The sequence below is a fragment of the Melitaea cinxia genome, chromosome 13, assembly GCF_905220565.1.
Source record: "Melitaea cinxia chromosome 13, ilMelCinx1.1, whole genome shotgun sequence".
NCBI lineage: Eukaryota > Metazoa > Arthropoda > Insecta > Lepidoptera > Nymphalidae > Melitaea > Melitaea cinxia.
The window spans coordinates 14,211,072-14,231,375 of NC_059406.1; the positions used below are offsets into that span (position 1 = coordinate 14,211,072).

General features: G+C 33.1%; 2 protein-coding genes across 2 annotated transcripts in view; both read left to right on the forward strand.

Moving 5' to 3' along the window:
* Positions 1-1,406, forward strand: part of LOC123658926 — a 48,766-nt gene extending 47,360 nt beyond the window's left edge. Inside the window, exon 3 of the mRNA XM_045594217.1 lies at positions 1,302-1,406. Coding sequence (XP_045450173.1) covers positions 1,302-1,406 — 105 coding nt within the window. The remainder of the gene's footprint in view (positions 1-1,301) is intronic.
* Positions 1,407-4,348: 2,942 nt separating this feature from the next.
* Positions 4,349-8,242, forward strand: LOC123658927. The gene is given in 1 exon segment (XM_045594218.1): positions 4,349-8,242. A coding segment is annotated over 1 exon segment (3,894 nt).
* The last annotated feature ends 12,062 nt before the right edge of the window (positions 8,243-20,304 follow it).

A 20,304-nucleotide genomic window follows, 5' to 3' on the forward strand; every position in this document is an offset into this window, starting at 1 on the left:
CCGTGCCTCGGAGAGCACGTTAAGCCGTCGGTCCCGGTTGTTATCATATACACCTGATAGCGATCGTTACTCATAGTAGGAAATATATCCGCCAACCCGCATTGGAGCAGCGTGGTGGATTAAGCTCTGATCCTTCTCCTACATGGGGAAAGAGGCCTATGCCCAACAGTGGGATATTACAGGCTGAAGCGCTAAGTTCTTCTTCAAATACTCACACAGTAATAAACGTAACTATTTACATACATAAAATAATATTCAAAAAAGTAGTCAAACACGTAACGGTAAGGCTTACAGATACTTTACGAAATGATTTTGTACTTCCTAAGGCGTGAAAAATAGGTTTTTAAGACCAAAAATCATATGAAAATAGTCCTTATCGCAATGTAATTGAGCATAACCCAATCGAAAATATATATTTGTCACGAAGTATAGAGTCACACGTACGTGACCTAAAGGAGATTCAATGAAACCGTAATCATGGCTCTTATTCCTTTGAGAATTATTTCGAAAAAAAAATCGTTAAGGTTTTCGCACATTTCCCGAAATAAATTTACACGCTACGGAAAGAATTACCGCAAGGTATAAGTTGTTTGTTTGTATCAAAAACGATTGAACATATTTGGGATTACTTGTTTGTAGGATTTTGTCATGGTGTACTTGGAATACTTATGTATGCCGACATCAAAGGGATAGGTAGTAGATGGCTTTTTTGATACGAAAATAAAAGCTAAAGTTTTAATTATTATTTATTTCATCAACATACAATTATAAAATCATCACATCTTACTCTCTAACGTGATGCTTCAAGTAATAATATTTATTACATTACCTTAAGGGGGATTTACAATTTTCTGCTGAGCAACTTACGTGATTTTCTAAAGACTATCAGAAAACATAAGTATATAGGTATGTACATGTTTTGAAATTTCATTCACAAGCCGCAAAGCTCGTGATATGGGGACATGTAAAAAATATACATTTAGCTGGTGGCACACAGAATGCGTCCGGTTGACCGTCGCGCACCCTAGGTACACAAAAAAATCCTAGATCTAGTACATCTGGACAATGTATCCAGTCGCGGAACACGCAGCGCCATTTTTACGAGAAAAAGGTTTCAGCACCGACAGCCTGTTGTAATTGACCTTACCCATGACGTACGCTGACAAACATCAGCAAAAAGCGCGGATGTACACCTTACTCTTTTAAATATAAGATCCTCGTGAATGTTCTGAAATTTTTCAAGCATTTTTATATACATATGTGTACTCATGTGGAGTCTAGATACTGGCATTCGTTTTTAGGTGGCTCCTAATAGTGCCAAAGTAGCTGCATCGACGTCATTGTCACATATGACGGAGAGCATACGAAGGAAGATTAATGGGTTGAAACAAAATTACCGTATCTAGATTGTAGATAATTAACATTCAAAACATGAGAAGCTCTGCATTTGCTGAAGTTAACCGTTTGGGTGGTCATTTCAGCAGACGGAACCATTGGTCTTTGAATTCTGACGAATACATAGCCATGTTGCGTTTTTTTTTGCAAGAATTTTGAGCTCATAACTGTGCGACATAATTTCAACAAAATTGAACAATTTTTTATATATCTAATTACTCAATGGCAATCATAAACGCGATGTTTACAGATCTCACACCATTAGACATTTTTCTATCGGGATACATGAAAAGTCGTGTGTTCTGCAATAAACTAACAATTATTATTGACCTTTCGAAGGACAATTTCAGGGAAGAAACAACCGATATTCCACACACAATGTACCAGCGCGTTTTTACCAATTTAAGGTTCAAATTTGAGGAACGTTTGCTGTTCGATGGCGAACATCTGGATGATGATAAAAAACTTTCTGGCCCAATCTTTACTAGTAGCGGTTTTGGACTTTACATATACATGATAATATTTCAGATATTATTTATTATTCTCACCTTGCTTAATAGTACGTATTAAGTTTCGTTTCTTATTTTAAATCTAGTATTTCGCTACAAAAAGTAATAAAAATATTTGTAAGCATTACACATAATATTTTATAGGAGTTGAACTTTATCCGAACCGACTGATAGGTACATAAAATTATTGCAGCTTCCCCGAAACAATGCAATCGTATCCGAGTATTCTTAAGAAAACGTTCAAATGTCCCTTTTGGGGATTAAATTCAAGCTGCACCGCTCTTGTCTCGGTTCTATCGTGTAAAACAAAGATAAACGACGTAAAAATTCAACCAAAGTAAAGGGTAGAAATATTTTTCAGTGTAGACTAGCTCGTGTCTGCGACACTGTTGATTTATTTTTAAAATCAAATTATACACAAGTGTAGACTTTCATAATACTTTATACCTAATAGTATTTTTTTTTTAATTTTGTTTACAGTTTGTCTCAAGTAATTACACTGTGTAAAAACAAACGGTGCTTCACTGAAGATCTCAGAAAAAAACTATCTAGATAAGATTGTTTATACTATTAATAAGATATTGAAATAAATCCGAGTTAACTGAGTCTTTAAAATAAATTTAAAATGAATCAAGTTAACAATATTTGGATGTGAAACCCTATGAAAAAGCAAGCAACTTCTATTTTTTTTTGGATTAAAATTGTAATTAGCATATTAAATAGTTTAAAACATTAACAACAATAATTACATGATCATTTCAATTTGTTAAGTTTAATATGAAGTTAATATGACCGATTATAATATGCTAAATTGTTATCCTGAATTTTATAGCATTTTGTTGTTCTAGTCTGCTTCGCATCTTTGCATTAGTGGAATTAACCTGTCAACTGTGCTGGTCGTCACCGTCGTTCTTACAACAGTTACATGAACTTATTTTACCCTTCTCTATTTTTGCCTTTTACAAAACAAAAATCAACAGGCTTCAATATACATCAAACAGTAACATAATTATTTATTTATTTATTATAATAATTAAAACGGTTTACACCAGTTACATTAATTACTAAGAGAAACATGAAACATAAACATAAACACAGCAATCAGATAATTATACAACAAATAGAACTAAAAGAAAAAAGAAATAAAACAAAATTGAAAAAGAAAAATACAACAGTCAATAAAACAATCGTACATCTCGTTCACAAAACTTCATGCATACAGATAGCATTGTCGTAATGAGAGAACAAGTCGAGTTTATAAGATACTTATTAATATTTAATTAAAAACCTCCTTCTTTCTACAAAAAACGAATAGACTTCTTGGGTAGAATCTAATTTAAAACTTTTAATACACATGGACAAACTTTGGAATTTTGTGGTACATAATATAGGAAGTTTGTATTGCTTGTTAACCAACTTCAAAAAAGAAGGAATTAAGTCAATTCGATGTATATATTTGGTATGTTCGGGGATAACTTCGTCGTTTATGAATTGATTTTGATAATTCTTTTTTTGTTAGAATGAAGATATCCCAAGTGTAGTACCATAATAAGGAAACCAGGATTTGATGATGGAATCCCAGAGAAATCGAGGGAAACCATCGAAAATCTTCATAAATTTTTACTGGGTGAACCGATTTTACTGATTTTTAATTTAATCAAAAGCCGATGTTTATCATGTGGTCACATTTAAATTTCATCGAGATCTGATTACAACTTTTGGAGTAATATTTGATAATGCGTATTTACTTGACTATTTTTTCGTCTACCTACGTTGTATTATCTTAGAATTTTATATAATATTCAATATGCATCAAACTTCGATATTTTTCACGATGGAGTCAGACTTTGACATTTATACTGTTGGACATAGACCTATTTCTCCGCATAGCAGAAGATATAATATTTACTTTTTTATTTTATTCTGAATAATCAGACCTTTTAACGAAATAATAAATTATGACCATAGTTATGACATTTTAGATTCAACCTCTTTAAAGGTTTTCAATTTACTTAAACATTTTTATACACTGTAGAGCACAGCAGAAAATATCATGTTCATAGTCTGGAGCTGTCCGTCTGGGGAAGCACCTCAACTTTACAGAAGATTACAGCTAAATAATAACTACTGTTTAGTAGCGTACGGGTCACAGTATACTCACCAATGTAACGTCAATGACTTTCTATAAATTAGTTTAATTCTTGAGGATTTGTTGTTTTTAATAATAATAATAATAATAATAATAATAATAATAATAATAATAATAATAATACCCCCCAAGGGACCACCTTGCCGTGGTGGGGGGCTTAAGGAAGGCTTGAACAAATTAAAATTAACATCTTGACCATACCCTACCTCGTTGAAGTAGCAGGCACAAATACCCTACAAGGACACCAACACCTAGACACACCTTTCCAACTAACGGTCCCGACAACCCAATCAATATGGAGACGCGATCAATGAAGAAACGTAAAGGGCCGCTTCCCGGGGGCAATCGCCGGGGCACACCTGGAGCTGGCGCTGGGTGTTTCAGCATGCGAACCGCCAGCGGTGAGGAGCTGAACAGGCGGGCTCCCGCCGGGTCATCCGAAAATGCTACAGCCGATGCCGACAGACTGACTGACAGGACAACTTCAACAGAACCCTATAGTCCAAGTACCATCTCATATACACCATCGATTCCCTCCTCACCCCTTTCAAAAAGAGATTCACCCACACCGACCTTGGATGTTGCGCGGGAGGCAGGTGCTTTTTTACCCACGTCCACCAAAGCCGGTAAACCGAGAGTGCGCATGAAATGGAGTAAAGAAGTAAACCTATTTATCATGCGCACCTACTACTACATCACTAGATTAGAGACCGACCTAACCACCTACAGAAAACAATTGCACGAACTTTTTTTACGAAAATATCCGGAAGTAAACGTCACAGAACAGAGAATCGCAGATCAAAGAAGAGCAATAGTAAAAAACAACCTTTTAAATCAGGAAACTTTAAATATAATTAAAGAAGAAATAAAGTCACAACTAGAAACAGAAAATGAAAACCAAATCCATATAAATAGAAGAGTATCAACAAACGATGATATTCAATGTTCTTCTACTCACCCAAAACCCAACTCAAGGCACACTTCGCCATCAAACACATTCACATATAATACTCAGTCAACATGCACATTTTCTACTAACACTCAGACATCACATATGTCAACACAAACTGAATTTGTTACTATAATGATGGATAACGACATTGATACAGTATTGGACCATAACCTAGGAACGAACACTCAAATAGAAGAAATCTGTGACAAATTCAGGACAGCACTAACACAATATTCAGGAATGGACCCACTAGTTCGACCAAAATTACCTAAACTTAGATACAGTTCTCACCTATTTCACCTAGTCCATATGTTTAATCATGATATTCTGTTCCAATTTATTTCCGACGATACAAAACTAACCGACATACATACAATAGTGTATTGCGTAGCCTTAGTTATCTCCGAAGAACTTAACTATAAGATCACAGAAAATATTAGAAGCACAAGGTCCAAAGACTGTAATAAACCACCATGGCAAATAAGATTAGAAAAGGACATAGAAAAACTCAGAGCAGACTGCGGACGACTCACACAGTTCATAAATAACAATAGATCCCGTAAAATCATTAAGCATGTCAAAAGAATATTTGAAACAAGAAACACACACACTAAACACGAAAATAGGAATACAAAACCGGAAGAGTTCTTAGACACTTTAAAACAAAAGTTAGCACTAAAAGTTCATAGACTTAAAAGATACAAAAAGGCACAGCAAAGGAAAAACGATAACACAATGTTTAGCACAAATGAAAAAACTTTCTACAGAAACTTACACAAACCAAAAATAGATACAGATACAGTAAACAGTCCTATTATGCCCACACAAAAACAACTGGAAACTTTTTGGTCAGGCATCTGGGAACAACAAGTACATCACAATGATAAAGCCGATTGGATAATTAAAGAAGAAAATAAATGGAATTCAATTGAAGAAATGGAATTCACAGAAATAACTGAAACAGAAATAAATAACATCACAGCTAGATTGCATAACTGGAAATCACCAGGAATAGATAAAATTCATAACTTTTGGTTCAAAAAATTATTTTCTTTACATAAGATCATTGCTAAAAATTTTACAGATATCATTATTGGTAAACAAAAAATTCCAGATTTCATTGCTACTGGAATAACCTATATGCTCCCTAAATCACAGATTTCTCCACAACCTTCACAATACAGACCTATTACATGCCTATCAACTATATATAAAATCTTAACGTCAGCAATAACAACAAAAATCAATAAACATGTTGAACAATATAATATAATAGCGGAAGAACAAAAAGGATGCAGGCGAGGCCACATGGGATGTAAGTAACAGCTAATAATTGATTCGACTATTCACAAACATGCGACTTCAAAAAATAGAAACCTACATTGCACATATATAGATTATAAAAAAGCTTTCGACAGTATCCCACATTCTTGGCTGATTAAAATATTACAAATATACAAAATAAACCCGAAAATAATAAACTTTTTACGCGATATTATGACCAGATGGAAAACCACACTTTGTCTGACCGCGAATCGAACCAACATCACAACTAGAGAAATAATCATTAGGAAGGGGATCTATCAAGGCGATTCCTTGAGTCCTCTGTGGTTTTGCCTCGCCTTAAACCCCCTGTCACATTTGCTGCGTGGTTGTCGGGCCGGATGTTGCCTCAAATACGATAACCAAGATACAATAGTCTCTCATCTCATATATATGGATGATATTAAGTTATATGGAAAAACAGAAATGGAAATGCAAAAATTAATAGATACTACAGTAAAATTTAGCAAAGACATTAATATGGAATTTGGTTTGGATAAATGTAGAACACTTCACATTAAACGAGGCAAGATACGGCCAGGACATTATGAAGTTAACGATACCGATATAATTACAGCCATGGAACCCACCGATTTGTATAAATACTTAGGATATAAACAACTTAAAGGATTAGATCACACAGAAATCAAAAACACTTTAACAATAGAATTTAAAAAACGAGTCAATGCTCTTTGTAAAACTAAACTAACAGGCAAACATCTCATTAAGTCCATAAATACATACGCTATCCCAATTCTTACATACTCATTTGGTATAATAAAATGGACAAAAACAGACATAGAAAAAATAGAGCGGACAATACGCACCACACTCACTAAACACAATAATCTACACCCAAAATCTGCAATAGAAAGACTTACTATCAAAAGAGAATATGGAGGAAGGGGCCTTATTGATTTTAATCATCTCTGTCAAAAACAAGTCGGCAATTTAAAAGCTTTTTTCCTCTTAAAATCACAGACTAGCGAAATACATAAAGCCATAGTTCAAAATGATTTTAACTATACTCCACTAAATTTACAAGAAGACATAAGCTCTCTAAATACCCAAAGTAACGATCTCCAAGCACAAAAACTAGATAGCTGGAAACGAAAAGTATTACACGGCCGCCATCCTCACGATCTAGAACAACCCCACATAAACATCGCAGCCTCAAACAAATGGCTTAAAATAGGAAACCTTTTTCCAGAGACCGAAGGATTTATAATAGCGATACAGGATCAAATAGTCAACACTAAAAACTACAGAAAATTCATAATTAAAGACTCCTCAATACCAAACGATAAATGTCGCAAATGTCACATTCAACCAGAGACCATCCAACACATTACTGGGGCATGTACAACACTAACACAAACAGATTACACACATAGACATAACCAAGTAGTCAACATTATTCACCAAAAGTTAGCACTCAAACACAAACTCATACAGAACACAAACACACCTTATTACAAATATAAGCCACAAACAGTCTTAGAAAACGAAACACATAAGCTCTATTTTGATCGCGCAATACTTACAGACAGAACCATCCACTACAATAGACCGGATATAACGCTCCAAGATAAATTAAATAAAATAACCTATCTGATAGATATTGCTGTTCCCAACACTCATAACCTACAAAAAACAATTTCTGAAAAAATCAACAAATATACTGAACTAAAGGAGGAAGTAGCTAGAATTTGGAACCAAAATAAAGTATACATAATCCCAATAGCTCTTTCCACGACAGGTGTTATCCCAAACCATCTGTTACATAGTCTTAAACTACTAGAATTAAACGAAACTCTTTATATCACCTTACAAAAAGCCGCCATTTTAAATACATGCCGAATCGTAAGAAAGTTCTTGCAAATTGACGAACACGAAATCCCACACAACACATAATTTTAACACACCACACGCTGCATTTACTTGGTTTTGACCCGTAAATGCAGAAAAACCAGCCAAAGGCTGAGAAAAAAAATACCGAAAATAATAATAATAATAACAATAATAATAGAAACTCTTTATTGTACACCAACAGTGAGCAAAATTGCAAAAATAAAAACAGGAGATAAGTACAAAAGGTGGCCTTATCGCTAATGAGCGATCTCTTTCAGGCAACCTTTGGGTAGATAAAATGGTATATATGTAGACAGTTTAGGTGTACAGTTTTACCTAAACATATACAATATATTTAGACAAATAAATTTTGTATACGTTATAAACGTCCGTTCTGTACCTATGACGACCATACCTCTGTTTATATTATATTTATTACAAGTATATCAATGCGATGATTCTGGTATTGCAGGCGTCTATATGCTACGGTAGTCGCACACCACCTAGTGGGCCGTATCTTTAATTTTGTTCTTAGGGACTTAATAAGAAAATAGCGTATCATCCGAAAAGTTTTTAAATAAAATATATATATTAATTTAATATAAAGACGCAATAAACAGATTAACATAAAGAATTATTAAAATCGCTATTTCATATTCATTACTATTTTTAAATAAAAAAAGTCCTATCCTAAGTAACAATTTTACGCTATAAAGATATATTTTTGTTCTACCTTCGTATTTATAGTTTTTATAAATACTATACAAATTATATAAAAATTATGTTATCCTTCGTTACTCATAGTCAACAGTAATAAAACAAAAAATGTGAGAATTTTTTGAATATCATATCAAAAATTGACCGCTCCAGCGGGATACGAACCCGCGTCTTCGACATACCGTGTCGACGCTCTAGCCAATTAAGCTATGGAACGATATGATATTCAAAAATGTTTAGAATTCCTAATTGTGGGTAACACAAAAATAAAAATCGTACATATTAAATGTGAGAATATTTGACATATTTGGATCGTATGGAACATTCTATTAGATAATAGAGTATGATTTAAAGGGAGTTTTATAGGGGTAAGGGACCAGCTGACCTAACTTCTGCTCGCTTTTAGGTGTTATGATGGTCTTCTTTACTGGGCTTTCTTTTTTATGATTTATATAAACTATCATAATCGCAATGAAATTGAACTGAATATAATACGAAAGTATTTTGAACGTCTTTGTGGTAATTATAAGTAAGTACTCTGGTACATAAGTAAAAATGACTCAAGTATAACTATAACACATCACAACATAACAAGATATAATATTATTTAGGTGTCTCTTTTGTAGCTACGTGGTCAGTATGGGAATAAGAGTAAATTTTGGTACAGAGTGTCAAGGAATTCACTAAGTAGTTAGACGTTGAACTGGCAGAATCAGGACGATGCAAAAATTTAGCGTTCATGAAGGCAATAGTTAGAATTTGATGCCACTTCAACTTCGCTCAGTATCAGTTATATAACAGAGCATCATCAACAATCAATCAGGGATAATTCCACTACCACCTTGGAACTTTTAAAGCCGAGTGATGGTGGGATAACCATCCAACTGCTGGCTATGAAATACACAGGCCGAAGACGGGCAGCAGCGTCTTCGACGCGACAAAGCCAGCTCTGCGGTCACCAACCCGCCTGCCCAGCGTGGTGATTATGGGCAACACACATGAGTTCACGTAATTTTTGTCGCGAACTTGTGGAGGTCTATGTCCAGCAGTGGACTGCGATAGACTGAAGTGATCAACCGTACAAATTCTAAGTATGTTCCAAAGTAAGTGGAGATCAACAAGTGTAAAAAAGTGCAATATAGTCGTTAATACTCGTATTTTGTTTTGAGGAGAAATACACTTAAGCATTTATGTTAAGCTAAGGTAGTCAGTCACTTCAGCCTATTGCAGTCCACTACTGGACATAGGCCTCCCCAAGTTTGCGCCAAACATCCCGGTTTTCCGCAATCCTCATCCAGCCGGTCAACGGGCCGGAGGACGACCCAGACTGCGTTTGCCAAGACACGGTCTCCACTCCAGGACCCGTCTGCTCCAACGGCCATCGGTCCTGCGACACAGATGACCAGCCCACTGCCACTTCAACTTGCTAAATCTGTGGGCTATGTCATTCTATGGCTAAGGTCGTCAAGACATTATTATTAAAATTTCATTGTAATAAGGAAATTTAATTAAATACATTTTCGAAAAGGGCAAACTTCTTAAAAATGTCCGTAAAGACAAAGTAAATAAATGAAAAGAAAGAAATATTGAAATTGCTATTTCATTTGTTATTCGTAGGATGTTGGTGATTTAAGAATTTACTCTAAAGGACACGAGTGGGCTGCTTTGCATAAGATTGGAAACATTTTTATTATTATATTTTCTCACGAAGTCCTAAAAATAACATTATTTACGATTTCAACTTTTTATGGTTTTAATTTGAAGAATATAATAGATCTTTTATATATTTTAAATTACTCTAAAATTACGTTAAGAAATTATTCGGGGCCACTTAATTACTTTTCATTGATAGCGTGTCTTTGGTAAAAAATTAAGATTCATCTTTATATATTAGTTTAACGCTTAAAAAGGCTGTCTATTAATTTCTGAAAAAGTAAAAATAGAAACTGCTACAAAGTTACTGATCAATAATGATAACATGAGTGTGGAAACAAAATCACAACCTAGTTTGGTCTTTAATTTTCCTCATTCTTTACTTGCCTGTCATATTTAAAAAAACAAGTGTGCTTTAGACCACTCGACTGAAGTAAAACTTCTGCACAATAGGCCTGCAGTGTATCTTAGATATACGAACCTTCACTGGCTATATCTCAGTCAGTCAGTTCAGCCTATTGCAGTCCACTGCTGGACATAGGCCTCCCCAAGTTCGCGGCAGACATCCCGGTTTTCAGCAATCCTCATCCAGCCTACACCGGTAATCTAACGTAGATCGTTGGTCCAACGGGCTGGAGGACGTCCCACACTGCGTTTGCCAAGACGCAGTCTCCACTCTAAGATCCGTCTGCTTCAACGGCCATCGGTCCTGCGACACAGATGACCAGCCCACTGCCACTTCAACTTGCTAATTCTGGCTATATCTAATAAATAATAATAATAATAATAATAAATAACTTTATTGCACACAGTGACTTATAACAATCACATAAGAATAAAGCTTAAAAAGAAAAAAATGAAATAGCTATAAAAGAAAGAGAGAAAGAGAGAAATAATGTGTGCTCGAACCTCTTTCTTTTGCACCGTAGCTTACTCCCCAAGTCAAGCGTCCGTAAAGAAGGTTTACTTCAAAAATTTAACGTAAAATTTACTCAAGGTGGATGTTAAATAAAGACAGTCCAATTATTTTTTTCGTATTTTTATTTCCTACATATTATTTTATAAAATAGTTACTTAGTTTCTAAACAAATTTTAATTTATTTTCATAATTAAGAGTACAAATTGTATTTTTATTTCAACAAAGAAAAATCTAATTTCGCATTTAAAACACATACAAAATATATTACAAATGAAACCCCAGTCAGAATATAAATAAACAATGGATGACCAATAAAAAAGCTTTATAGATATGGAAAGGTGATATATATGAGCAATATTTCCCAAACCCTTCTTTCGTTCAGTGACATTGAATGTTATAAGGTACATTGAGGGGTATAATAGACCCAATCTGTTGGCGTGGGCGGACGCGTGTGGAATACAAACGTGAAAACGTGACGTGCTCTGGTCAAATCCATAGCATTACAATAAATACATTGTAAATTTACAAATTCAACAAACAGTTACATATACGAAATCTCAACATGAAACTAATATGTTTTTTTTGCTTGCTATAACGTAATTTTATTTACGATAGATATTAGTACCAGTGCAGCACACCTCGCTGTTTCAATAGAATAAAAGTGAAGGTTCTCAATTCGACTGTATTTTTTTTTTTAATGTTGCCTCAGAACTTTTTATTGGATGGACCGATTTTAATAACTCTTTGTTTTATTATTTCGTCTACCTACGTTGTACTTCTGGTCGATTTAATTGAAGTGAGTTTTTTTTTCGTTTGCGTGTAAACATAATTATCTTCTCTTGAACTACATTAAGTGTACACAAAAACTAAAACATTTAAATCATTCAATTACAGAATAATATTATCTTCTCTTGAACTACATTAAGTGTACACAAAAACTAAAACATTTAAATCATTCAATTACAGAATAATATTGTTGTATAATTTATATTAAATAAATTAGAATTATTATTATAAATACGCGTATTTTCCTCTCAAGTCCATATTAATATTATTTTATATTTTCTTGTTGCATATCATCTATTTTTATCTTTCTATTTACCTCGACATTGAAATTTTATAAAAAATATTGATATCGTAGAAGAAAATATGAAAAGAAATCAAAATCACATCAACACTCGCTATCATATCATTCGGCGACCCAACAGTTTGGGGTATAATAGTCCCAATCTATCGTGGGCGTTTGATTCGAATACAATGTATTGACGGTATCAATTCATCAAATCTGCTTTTGCCGTATAATAAATATTATATTCGATTTTGTTGAACGCTTTAAAATAATCAATCAATAAAGTTTCGATCATAATTTACATACACCATTATATATATTTAAATCTTTTATGGTTATAAAAAAATAAATGACTCATATCCCGAGAACGACCTCGGGAATCTGACCTTTACAAGTCAAAAGCCAATGTTACCTGTCTTTGACCCAATTGTGTTTAATAAAATGGTTATTGAACTTTACCCGAACATAATGGTTGAAACTTTTGGAAGGCTAATAAAGAGATACGGACACAAAAAGGGAAAAATGGGTCTTTGTATCTTTTGTATAGGCAAGTAAATGCGGCAAACGCTATTATCAAAGTAACGCGTAACGTGATAGACATTGTTTATAGATATAACACATTCTTTATAGGTGTATTTACTTATGTTTACATTGTTGGTCGCTGTAATAGTGCCGATAAAACTTTTCAGATATAAAATATATTCAGTAGTTTAAATATCAGTAAATAATGTAAATAATACACATATAAATAAATAGACAGCCGCGGAGCAGAAAGTGGAGCCACTACAAACTGCGCCAACGGGCTAGTCCATTCTTAAGCTGCTAGCCGGTTTTTGGCATGTGGTTCCAGGTAAATTAGATTTAGGCCGAGACGAGTTATCCCTAATATGCGTATAGGATTTTCCATATTATCACTTGTCAATATAAATCGAAGACGGTTTTTTTTGGTCACTTACTAGCAAACATAATTATTGTTTTGTTCAAAGGTTACGGAAGTTTTAAGAATTGTGTGTCAATAGGGTGTGTTTAATTCTAACAAGAAACTTTCATTCCTCGATAGTTTATTAAAATAATAAGTTTGATGACTTTTTTATCTGGTATTTTGAGCTTTTGGATTATATTAAAAACTAGCAATGAAATTAAAATATGAATTTATTTAACCCCTTCATTTTGACTCCGAAGTTGACGAGAACGTTTCTCTATGCTATCTTTCGTGGGTGTACTCTAGTGCTATTATTAGTGAATTTTGAAAGATTGGTATCAAAATATACAATCTTATTTTTATTGGGTATGACCAGATTTACTTTTGCAGTTTTTGGGATCAATTAATCGCACTTAAGCAGCGCCTTTTCTTGTCATTTTAGCTGTGTTTTGTGTAATTTTAAATTATACATAGTCTACGCTTTTTAAATTTCTTGAAAAAGTCAGAAAAATTATCATATGTAAAAATAGACACTAACTAAATTCTATCATTTTTAACCGACTTCAAAAAAGGAGGAGGTTACTCAATTCGACCGTATATATATATATATATATATTTTATGTATGTTCGGAGATAACTTCTTCGTTTATGAACCGATTTTGATAATTCTTTTTTTGTTAGAAAGGAGATATCCATAGTTTGGTACCATGATAAGGAAACCAGGATCTGATGATGGGATCCCAGAGAAATCGAGGGAAACTTTCAAAAATTGTAAGGGTGACTAGTAAATTTAATCATGTTTTCATTAAGTACTATAAAGCACTACTATTTAATAAAGGTCTGGAGTTGATCTCATGATGGAGAAGAAAGATAGTCGAGGGAAATCTTCAACAATTTATAGCAATTACCTGCTTTTTGATCTTAATTCGTTTCTATTGATGAGAACATTGCACATGTATGAGTTATAAGTGCCATTACAGTCTGATGATGAAGACAAAAGATAGTCCAGGGAACTCTTTAACGCTTTATAGCAATTACCTGCTGTTTGATCTTAATTCGTTTCTATTGATGAGAACATTGCATATATATGAGTTATAAGTGCCATTTCAGTCTGATGATGGAGACGAAAGATAGTCGAGGGAACTATTCAACGACTTATAGCAATTACCTGCTGTTTGAACTTAATTCGTTTCTATTGATGAGAACTTTGCACCCATATGAGTTTCAAGTGCCATTACAGTCTGATGATGGAGACGAAAGATAGTCGAGGGAACTTTTCAACGATTTACAGCAGTTACCTTTTGCTGTTTGACGACCGCTTTGATATAATGTTGCATGTGCCGTGTCGGCGGCGCCTAAACACCGACGGTCGCGGGTTCTATTCCCGCTCGGAGTAGATATTTATGTTTATACAAATATTTATTTTCGGTCTAGTTGTTAATCCTTGTGGTTCTCCCAACCTAGCCTCGGAGAACACGCTAGTCTGTCAGTCCCGGTTGTTATTACGTACACCTGATAGCGAACTTTACTCATAGTATGTCGACGCGTTAGCGCAGTGGTCACAGCACCGGCTGTTGCGCATCACTAAAAATTGTAAAATAAAATAATTTTTAACAAAAAAAAACCGACTTCAAAAAGGACTTTAAATTTACTTAGTACAAAGTAATTCGTATTTTGATTTGGTTAATCAGAAATGATTAAATAAATATTTTATAATTTTGAAGTTGGTGCCAAGTAAATATTACAACAACCTGGCTACAATAACAAATACAAACAACACACACACAACAAACAAGTACAAAAAAATATTATTAGATATGTCAAAACCATAACAGAATAATAATAGTATTCAACCTAATAGTCAATGAAACAAATTATGAAAGAAAACTGAATACAACTTAGGAGTAGATACTAGAGTAGTTATTGTTTTACTTGGCACCGACTTCAAAATTATAAAATATTTATTTAATCATATCTGATTAACCAAATCTAAATACGAATTACTTTGTACTAAGTAAATTTATTTTTCATTTTTTAGTTTCCTTTTATTTTTAGTAAATCAAACTGTGGAAAAATTTATTTTGATAGAAACGTCTGAGACATAAATAGCGCAAACGATATTAAACATTCACGGTCTTACTTATAAACGTTTCTTAATTTTTTTTTTTTTTTTTTTTATAAATACTTACACAATACACACACGGTCGTCTGTTCCTAAAGTAAGCAACTTAATGCTTGTGTTATAGGTAACAGCCGACTGGTATATAGCTACATATTTACATTTAATCAATTGCTTAGCAACGGATTAGCAAAAACCTCACTTATAAACACTATTTAACGTTAATAATTGTGTTTGCTCGCAAACGAAAAAAAAACCGACTTCAATTACATCGAAGAGTAATACAACGTAGATCGACGAAAAAATAGTAATACTTTGTTCGTATTCCATATAACGCGACATTATAAAATTGTAGAATTATATAATGTTCTTCTGTTATTTCTAACATTTTATTAGCGATTGTAGGCAGAAATTTCATAAAAGGCCCGTCGTCGATTCGCGCGAAGCGCTGACATCGCTTATTACGGCGGGTTTTTTAGTTGAAGCGGATTTATATTGAATTACGGTTTATGTCTTTTTTATTAAAAATATGTAATGTTCATGTTTTCACACAGCTCCGATGCACGACTGGAGTTTACCCCTTCAGATCAACTGTCTAAATAGGCACAAAAAGGCTTACTAGTCTAAGAAATATATTATTACTATATCAAATTGTAAATAAATTAATGCAATAACGCCATCTATCGGAACCTAATTGCGTTATTAGAAAACGTCTGAACGCCATCTCTAACAAGGTCATTCGTTCAGTAGATTTTACTGTTCAATTTTTTCATTCCGGGGCCTTAAATGAAAATCGATTCTTAAGGAGAAATCTCCAAAAACAGTCAAGTAAATACGCCATATCAGATATAGCTCAAAAAGTTCGAGTCAAATTTCAATTATATTTAAATGGGACCACATGACAAGCACCACCTATCGATTAAAAAAAGAATCATCGATATCGGTCCACCCAGTAAAATAGTAATGAGGTTAATATAACGTTGGTCGGCGTAAAATAGCCAAGTAAATACCCAGTATTAGCGATAACTCAAAAATTAAAAGCTCAAATATATTTATAACGAATAAACTGCTACTCTCTACTCTAGTGGAATATTGTAATTTGATCGATAGTGAACGAAGTAATTTCATAACATTTTGATAGATGGCGTTGTGGCAAAGTATTGAACATGACCACAGTCGTCTTAACATCGTCATGTAAATACGTGTCATCAAAGATTACTCAAAAATTGCTCATTATATCTCAATCATATTTAAAACGGACGACATGACAAGTATTAGCTTTTGATTTATACAAAAAAGATCAAAATCAGTGCACCCAGTAAAAAGATATAACGTATAATACAACGTAGGGTGACGAAAAAACCGTCAAGTAAATACGCAATATTAGATATAACTCACAAATTACGAATCAAATCTCAATTAAATTTGAATGGGACCACGTGACGAATAGTAGCTTTTGATTTATATAAGAAACGTCAAAATCGGTGCACCCAGTAAAAAGTTATGAGGTATAATACAACGTAAGGTGACGAAAATAATGTCAAGTAAATACGCGTTATCAAAGATTAATCAAAAAGTAGTTATCAGATCTCGATAAAATTTATATGTGACCACATGATAAACATCAGCTTTCGATTAAAGTAAAAATTATCAAAATCGATACACCCAGTAAAAAGTTATTGCGGATTTTCAAGAGTTTCCCTCGATTTCTCTGGGATCCCATCATCAGATCCTGGTTTCCTTATCATGGTACCAAACTAGGGATATCCCCTTTCCAACAAAAAAAGAATTATCAAAATCGGTACACCCAGTAGAAAGTTATGTGGTATAATACAACGTAGGTCGACGAAAAAAGCGTCAAGTAAAAACGCATTATTAGATATAATTCGAAAAGTAGTTGTTAGATCTCAAATAAATTTAAATGGGACCAATCGGCACACACCACCTTTCGATTAAAACAAAATTTGTCGAAATCGGTCTACCTGGTCAAAAGTTCTGATGTAACATACATAAAAAAAAAAAAAAAAAAAAAAAAATACAGTCGAATTGAGAACCTCCTCCTTTTTTGGAAGTCGGTTAAAAAGTCGTTAAGTAGTGTTTAAATAGCCGTCAAATTTAAACACTGCCGAGGCATAGTTTAACTCCTGCTAAGCGGCAAGATGGCGGATTTCACATAAATCAGCTGTTATATTGTGACGTTTGTTCTACTTACTTGCGTGTGTTTGTTAGAAAAAAAAAATTATCATTCTTTGTTTGTTTCTTAACTAAGTAACAGCTAATCAACGTTTATAAGTAAACAAAAGTTAAACATGGATTTGTAGCTTAAGAGCGGTTTAACTAAGCGGTGGCTAAGTATTGCTTAGCAAGATTTTTATAAGTAAGACCGTCAAAGCTAACGCACGTTTTAATAGAATGGTAATAAAATAAAACGACTTAAGTTGAACTTGGAAAAATACCTTGTTGGTTAATTTTATAATGAATAAAAAATGTAGTTCATTATCTTCGTAAGATACTATTTTATTTATACTTATATTTTCTACAATCTTATGTACATCGTTAGTAGTTTAAGTAGTTCCAGAACACAGGAATCTCAATTAAAATTTTGAGGATTCTATCTTGACAAGCGTCTATGTAGTTCCATATTTTTATATATGTTCTATATTTAATTTTTTTTCACGTACAATATTGTAAAATAGATCTATTTAAAATTAAATTGTTGCTTTAACCACGCATTTATCACGTTTATGCTACCTGATTTATCAAAGTTTATGAAACGTACAGGAAGCGTACGTCACCCAACGACAAAGTCCAGTGAAGTTCCGATTCAACTTAATATAATATGGCATAGAAATCGTGGCAAAGAAAAACGAACAGACATCACAAACTTGTGTTCAATGACACGTGCGCGGCGTTGCCACTCCGTGTCGTTCCAGTCGACAATAATTGTGTTTGCTCGCAAACGAAAAAAAAACCGACTTCAATTACATCAACAGTAATACAACGTAGATCGACAAAAAAATAGTCAAGCAACTACGCGTTATCAAAGATTACTCAAAAAGTAGTTATCAGATCTCGATAAAATTTATATGTGACCAAATGATAAACATCAGCTTTCGATTAAATTAAAAATTATCAAAATCGGTACACCCAGTAAAAAGTTATTGCGGATTTTCGAGGGTTTCCCTCGATTTGTCTAGGATCCCATCATCAGATCCTGGTTTCCTTATCATGGTACCAAACTAAGGATATCCCCTTTCCAACAAAAAAAGAATTATCAAAATCGGTATATCCAGTAGAAAGTTATGTGGTATAATACAACGTAGGTCGACGAAAAAAGCGTCAAGTAAAAACGCATTATTAGATATAACTCGAAAAGTAGTTGTTAGATCTCAAATAAATTTAAATGGGACCAATTGGCACACAAAACCTTTCGATTAAAACAAAATTTGTCGAAATCGGTCTACCCGGTCAAAAGTTCTGATGTAACATACATAAAAAAAAAAAAAAAAAAAAAAAAAAAAAAAAAAAAAAAAAAAATACAGTCGAATTGAGAACCTCCTCCTTTTTTGGAAGTCGGTTAATAAATAAGCATGATCTAATAATAATAATTAATAAGTTTATGAAATTAGTATTTTGATATAGCAATAGTTTCTTACGTAGTAATGAAACTGTAATTTTAAACTATTTAACAATATTTTAAGCTTCTTATGCTTATCAACATTAGCCTTAGTCCGTCTATTGCATACGACTTAGACAGCGTCAGACTTACACTGTGTCGCCTAGGACACTCTTCAGGAAATCGCAGAATTGACACTTATCAACAGGCTTTTCAATAATGAGTATAGTTTACTATTTAGATATGATCAAGCTAATCTAAAAGCCTAGCGTTGCAGATATTTTTGTATAAAAGTCATAAATAATTTATAAATAATATTAAAACATGTACTTTAAACTAAAAAAATCAATTCTACACATCACACAGAATTCCCCAAGTAAAGATATCGCTAGATTTTCCTCGTATAAATGAGAGTATGGCTAACAAAAGATTTCTCAATTTATATTTTGTACACGCACAACAAATTGGATCTATTATACTACACAGTCACCACAAAATTAAGTGTCAGAGGGGAAAAGGTTCATATCAAATCTTTTGGTTCTTTTTATTTTTCGGGTAACCCTTTTTCGCTAATGTTTTTGCCTATACCAATATGGTACGTAAAAAAAAGTTTATTTTATTAAAAAGTGGAAACAAATCAGTTACACATTAATATAAAATTCGGATCATTAGTTTAGAAATATCGAGGAAAGTTCTAAGGTATAAAAAACTATGCTACAACTTGTATCTATTATTAAATTAGTTATCGAAATTCGACTACTTTTAGAGTAATATGCATAAATACTAGAAAACCAAAGTTAAAAGATTTGGTGTACAATTAGTTGAAATCTTAGACGAGCATCGGAATCATGACAGTCGTGTGCACCGTGTGAAATCTACAAATTTCAAAATAGTCAAAAATTTATTACAAGTAGAACTGCGGTAAATGCCTTTTTAGATATATATTCACACTATACCTAATAATGATTGATGATTCCTTTAATATAGTTCTTATAATCGAGTACGAAAACATTTTAACAAATATTTGTATAAACTATATTCCAAGTTGTGATTTTTTTTATTTTTAAGAATTTTGTACTGTTTTTATCTTGATTACATAAGTCACGATTC